The sequence below is a fragment of the Rhagoletis zephyria genome, unplaced genomic scaffold (assembly GCF_001687245.7).
Source record: "Rhagoletis zephyria isolate East Lansing unplaced genomic scaffold, Rhagoletis_zephyria_1.1 Rzeph_scaffold_08119, whole genome shotgun sequence".
NCBI classification, from domain to species: Eukaryota; Metazoa; Arthropoda; class Insecta; order Diptera; family Tephritidae; genus Rhagoletis; species Rhagoletis zephyria.
In genome coordinates, this window is record NW_016165199.1 from 292 (window position 1) to 6,744 (window position 6,453).

Consider the following 6,453-nt stretch of genomic DNA (forward strand, 5'->3'; position numbering starts at 1 on the left):
AAACGGACCTGGTGCTCTTTACCAGGAAGTACAAAATCCCCTCACTTCAGCTCCCTGCCACAGGCAATAAGATTCTGAAGCTAGGGGAGTCTGCAAAATATCTAGGCGTGGTCCTGGACAAAAAGCTTAACTGGGCGCAAAATAAACAAGAGCGTGTTAAAAAAGCGACGGTAGCCCTCTACAGCTGCAAGGGGGCGATTGGGCGTAGCTGGGGCTGTCCCCTAGCATCATGTGTTGGTTATACACGGTAGTTGCTAGGCCGATTCTATTATATGGGGTCTTGGTATGGTGGCCAAGTCTCAACAGGAAATCTACAACTGAAGCACTCCAAAAGGTGCAAAGAACTGCGATGCTCTGCATCTGTGGGGCCCTGCGCACAACTCCATCGGAGGCTATGTGCGTGCTCCTCGATATTTTACCAATTGAAATTGTTGGAAAGCAATCAGCGGGGTGTGCCGCCTTGAGGTTGAGGGAACTACCAGGCTGGAGGGACACTCAGGAAGGCCACACCGCAATCTTAAAGGACATAAATATACCGGACACGGATTACTGTGCACCAAGGTTGAACTTCACAAAGAGGTATAGGATTTCCATTCCAGATAGAAAATTCTGGTCAGGAGGGGCTCCCGATGACAATGGATCACTCCACCTCTACACCGATGGCTCTAAGCTAGACGGCAAGATAGGAGGGAGAGTCTTCTCAGCCCGACTGGGGCTGGAAATATGTTTTCGCTTACCCAACCACTGCAGCGTCTTTCAAGCTGAGGTCGCTGCCATACAGGAAGCGGTTGAACACCTACGTACAAGAGAAGTCATTTATAACGATATCTTCATCTACTCAGACAGTCAGGCCGCACTCAAAGCGCTCGACTCGGTCACATGCAGTTCAAAAACCGTAGCGGACTGTCGCAGATCTCTAAACGAGATGGCTGAGCAGTCTGCNTGAGCTCCACAAAATATGTAAAATGTGATTACTCAAGTCAATACAAACAAGTAAGAGCAGCGCTGTCTTCNGAATATGTAATTCATTTAAACAAAACATTTAAACTTGAGCTCCACAAAATATTTCAGGAATTGAAATGTGATTACTCAAGTCAATACAAACAAGTAAGAGCAGCGCTGTCTTCGGCTATACCGAAGGCTTCATACCTTTCATGAACATCTGCAAATTTTACTTTGACAGATTACTGCTTTTGAATACATCTGCATACATCGATAGAGGAGTTACATACTTATATAAAAAATCGCATCTAAACAATCAGAGGTAAGGAATAAATACTTTATATGGCACCAATCTAAGTGATTTTCACCGCTATGTGATCGGTATGTAAACCGGTAACACAATTTATTGGGTTTAGTTTCCTACATAAAGGAGATATATCGCAAAAACTGGTATCTGAAGAATCAGTGCTATAGGAGATAAAGCTTATACAGCATAGATTTTGACGATTTTCTCAGTAGACTTTGTATTATTATTTATAAAATATCTTACGAAATTTATCGGTTTTAGCTGTTCAAATAAAGGAGTTTTACAGTAAAATCCCATATCTGAACAATCGGATGTATGGAAGATATATGTTGTAGTCACCCGATCCTTGTTATTATCACTGCAAGTATTCTGTTAATAATGAGTGAAAGTGGTGCGAAATTTCATGTTCCGTGCTGCATAAATGGAGGAGTTATGATAGCTAAGCTTAAATGGAGGAGTTATCTGAACAATCAGTTGTATCGGGGCTGCAGGTTATACTGACCCGTTCTTATTTTCACTGTAAGTCTTCTGTTGATAATTATTGAAAAGAGTGCGGAATTTCATGTTCCAGCTATATAAATGGAGGAGTTATAACGAAAAATTTTATATCTGAACAATCAGTTGTATGGGAGCTATAGGTTATAGTGACCCGATCTTTGTAATTTTCACTGTAAGTATTCTGTTGATAATGGGTGCAAGTATTGCAAAATTTCATGTTCGTAGCTGCATAAATGGAGAAGTTATAATGAAAAATCTCATATCTGAACAATAAGTTGTATGGGAGCTATATGTTATAGTGGTCCGATTCTTCCGGTTCCGACAAATGATTAATACATTATAAAAATACACCCACCTACCAAATTTGATCCGGATATCTCGAAAACTGAGAGACTAGATTGCATACAAACAGACGGACAGACGGACATGGCTAAATCAACTCAGCTCGAAGTTCTGATCATATAAGTATACATTTTAATGGGTCTATCTCTTTTTGTTCTGGTACTTACAAACATCGGACCAAAGTTATAATACCATTTCATGCTAATGAAAGGTATAAAAATAGAACTAGAATCAATATTCTTTTTGTGGATGAAATTTCTACACACTTGGTTGAACAGGAAATTAAGCCGCGAAAGAAGAATATGTATTCTCGCTTCCTCTGCTTGCATTTCTCTATTAATATCGTTAATATTCTGTAAAATATATTTTAAAAAGTAAAAATACATCTTAAAAACTGGATCACGGAGATGTGTAGAGATAAATAAAAGGTTTTTATTACCATATTGGGACTCAAAGGAGTGGAGCTCAAAATAGTACGTTAAAGTTGTCCATGGCTCCAAAATTCGTTCAATGACTCCCTAAAAACAGAATATATAATAAGTATCACAAATTGGCGTAAAAGCAAATACACAAATTAAATTATTTACCTTCCTCGAAAGCCAGCGTGTTGGGGCATATTTCAATTATAGCATGCAGTTCGGTTCCGAATTCCGTTTGAAAGTTCTCAAAATCACCTTTCCTATTTGGGCTGTGAGAGAAGTGTTTATTAATATCACGAACAAGCTTCTCAATTCCTGTCGGAAGTGTCGCAGCAGCTGCTTCAGACGACAAGTTTAGACCGTGGCAAACGTGACCCTGTATTAGAATTTTTGGACAAATCTCTTTTAGTTTTGCCTGCACACCATTTGATTCCCCATCATTACGCTGCAGTTATCCGTTGTGAAGCCCAACATATGCTTGATTGGTACGTTATGACCGTTTAACACTTTAAGTAAAGCCTTAAAAGTACCCTCAGCTGACGAGTCGTTGACTGGCGCAAAATCAAGGAATCGATCTTGACACTTTACCCGGTAGACCCTTATAATAATTGCTAAATTTTTGTTCAAGCTAATGTCTGTGCTTTCATCGATAATAACAGAATAGTATTGCTTATTAGTTATATCGGAAATCAACTTGCAATTATGTGGACCGGTAACAGAATTTATTATTGTTTGCCCTTTGATTCTATTCGTTGTAAATTTTGCGATTATTTTGGAATCATTAACCGATTTCAAGCACTTGTTCAAATGATCCAAAGCAGATAATGGCAGATTGCGCTCTGCAATGAATAAGCTGAGACGAATCTCAAGCTGCTTTTGTAATCGGTATTTCAGAGGCTTCTGATTGAAAGAATTCATTTTGCCCCTTATTCTAATTACCTTAAACGAGCAATTTTTGTGTATATGTGTAATATACATGTATATGTATCCATAAGTTTCTCGGCAACGGCTCTAACGTAGCAAAATGAAAAATCGTTTTAAAATGACTTTCGAAGTTGTATTTCTTCCATGTGTCAAAAACTTTTTATTTGTCACGGGGAAAATACCGTAGAAATTATTTGTATCGTGCGAATATCTATAGAAATTATCAGGGTTTGAAAAACTGTTAGCACAGCGACAACAGCCAAGCATTTGCTTTTTTAAAAATTGTTGTTGCTTTGCTAGCCGGCAATTACAAGTACCTGATGAAGATCTTGCAGAAGTTATGAGCTCAGCCGACGACGCTTTAAAGGAATTTGAAGAAATGCGACAAGATGCAGAAAAAACTTTAATTTGCTTTTCGAACACGTAGAAGAAGTATGCACCAACCTAGGTACAGAAATCAAAGTACCGCGATACAGCAGTCGCCAAAAGAATCGCTTTAATGTGAAAACCGGAGACGCCGAGGCATACTATCGCATTGCGTTTTACATTCCCTTCCTTGATACATATATTGCTCATTTGAAATGCCGGTTCCTAAACCATAAATCAGTTTTAAATAATTTTAGTGTTTTGTTTCCAAAGTATGATTTTAACGAAAAAAAAACTGAAGAATTGTTTGCTTTCTATGAAAAAGTAATCGACTGCTCGAAACAAAACTTTNTACGGGATGTACATAGCTCAGTGGTTAACGCTTCTGACTTTGAACATCGAATTCGCAGGTTCGATCCCTGCTGAAGTCTAGAAAAAAGAAGTCTGATGAGGAGATGTGGTGATCTCCGAAATAGTGCTATAACTTCTACCGCTTAGACTTTGTTCCTTTTTCAATTTTTCCTAATAAACAATCGTGGTACAAAGCTCAATAAAAATGTTAAAAATAAAATGTTAACAAGCCACAATAACATTGACAAATGAAAAGTTTTATTTTGTCGGCCTTCGTGCATATTTGCTGGTTTTGGTGCAATATTGTTGCTTTTGCGTGAGAGTGTAAGGAATGTCGCATTTGTTTATTCATTTTGCTTTCTTTCGCGCTTTACACACACCTTTGTTTATAATCGACAGTCGCTTTCTTAGTGATAGCTGATTTTGCTAACTCAGTGGATTTAAAACTGTTAAGTTCAGCGCGGTTTCTAACCATTGAACTTCACTAACTAAGACCACTAGCTATTAAACTGCCAATTACTGTGAGCTTGAAACGTTTTCGTACAATACATTCCTAATTTCGCTATTTTTATTCTTTTTTAATAAAATTCGCTGAAAATGTCCTGTCTGTTCGAAAAATGTAATGTAAAAACTTCGCTGGTCATGTCCAAAGTGTAAAAAAACTGTTGTGGATCTCTGTAAACTATTTAGAACAGCTAGAAATGGATTTTTGGAGATAGGAAAAGAGCTCAAACTTCTCAACGAGAAGTTCAAGAAGTATGAGGATGAATTCAAAGAATTTAAATTATTAGATACTTCCTCCTCTCCTTCTCCTGGAAAAAGTCTTAAAAGACGTTGGAGAGGCATGGAAAATATTGTGTTTAATCCCGTCACTGTGGACCTTGATCTTCCGCAGAACCGCCCACTTTTGACTCCAGCTATGAACATACATATAAGTTTTAACACGGACTGAATCTCCCCAACCACGTCCTTCTTCTACTGGAGTCTCACTAAATTCATGTTCAACAGCTTCATCTCAACCCTCTACCACAACTGCAGCCGTCTCCGATTGCGTCAACACCGTTCCGAAAGAAATATTGTTGCTCCTTCCAAAAACTCCACAGCTACATCTCAACCCCCTACCACATTCGGAGCCATCGTTGCTCCTTCCAAAAATTCGAAAGCTGTACCGCAACCCCCTACCACATCTGAAACCGTTTCCGAATACGTTAACCCCGTCCCGAGGGATTTAATGGTTGTACCTTCCAAAAAATCGGTATTTGTATCTAGGGTTTCGAAAGATACCACTGTCGATGATGTGAAGGGGTATTTAACTTCCAGGCTGATAGCAAATTAGTTGCATGTACGCAAGTTCAGATTCTCGTATGAAAAAGCATTTATTCTCTTAAAATAGACATATCCGAGGACTGCTTTGATAGAGTAATGAGCCCATCTTTTTGGCCAAGCGGTGCCTTCATTCGCGAATTTGAATTTAGGTCTAGACCGCAAGGGCAAAATTTGGCTCAACTTCCGCCTTCCACCTCGGCATCAAAAACCTAATAAGTAACCTCACCATTAGCATCTACTACCAAAATATGAGAGGTTTGAACACAAAGCTATCAAGGTTACACTTGCAGTCCCATGATTTTGACTTCAAAGTACCGGTGTTTACTGAAACCTGGCTCAAGCCGAATGTTTTCAACCCCGAAATTTTGTGTCCTAATTATGAAGTGTTTCGAAATTACCGTTTAAATAAAAAAGGTGGAGGCGTTCTTAATAGCTGTCCAGATTTACCTTTCTTCTGAAGAAATTGAGTTCACTGACACCGATGAAGTTGAATTCCTCTGCGTTCGAATAAGGTATCATTCTAATAGCGTTTATCTTGTTGCTGCTTATATACTACCTAACTCGAGCCTTTCAGTTTATTTAAAACACTCCTCCTTACTGCTCTCTCTTCATGCCATGGCGAAGCCCTCCGATACTGTTATTGTCCTGTGAGTGTTTCTTGGGATCTAATAGATGGTATTCTAGTACCAAATTCCTCTCGTGATCTCTTCAATCAATTTTTGAACGATCTTTCAGACCTTAGTCTTTACCAGATCAACTCTATTAGTAATAACTTAGGTAAATGTCTGGATTTAGTTTTTGTGGACGATGTTTCCAACGTCACAATAGCCCTTAGTTATGCTTTGAACACATGCTGATTCTCACCACCCACCACTAGAATTGTCCTTGATCATGTTGCTTTACCAGTAAAAAATTTAGAGCGGAGCGTTACTCATTTAAAACAGCAGATTATAGTAAACTTAGGTTAGAGATATCGAA

General features: G+C 38.7%; 2 protein-coding genes across 2 annotated transcripts in view; one reads left to right on the forward strand and one right to left on the reverse strand.

Annotated features, from left to right (window-relative positions):
- Nucleotides 1-2,676: 2,676 nt before the first annotated feature.
- LOC108374769 (uncharacterized) lies at nt 2,677-3,426 on the reverse strand (the record flags this gene model as incomplete). The annotated part of the gene is made up of 2 exons (XM_017630789.1): nt 2,953-3,426; nt 2,677-2,884 (listed from the first exon to the last, which is right to left on the reverse strand). Coding segments are annotated over exons 1-2 (682 nt in total), but the record flags the coding sequence as incomplete, so codon positions are not given.
- A 2,629-nt stretch (nt 3,427-6,055) lies between these two features.
- Nucleotides 6,056-6,453, forward strand: part of LOC108374770 (uncharacterized) — a 7,797-nt gene continuing 7,399 nt past the window's right edge. The window contains exon 1 of the mRNA XM_017630791.1: nt 6,056-6,068. The gene's annotated coding sequence lies outside the window, so the exon portion shown is untranslated. The remainder of the gene's footprint in view (nt 6,069-6,453) is intronic.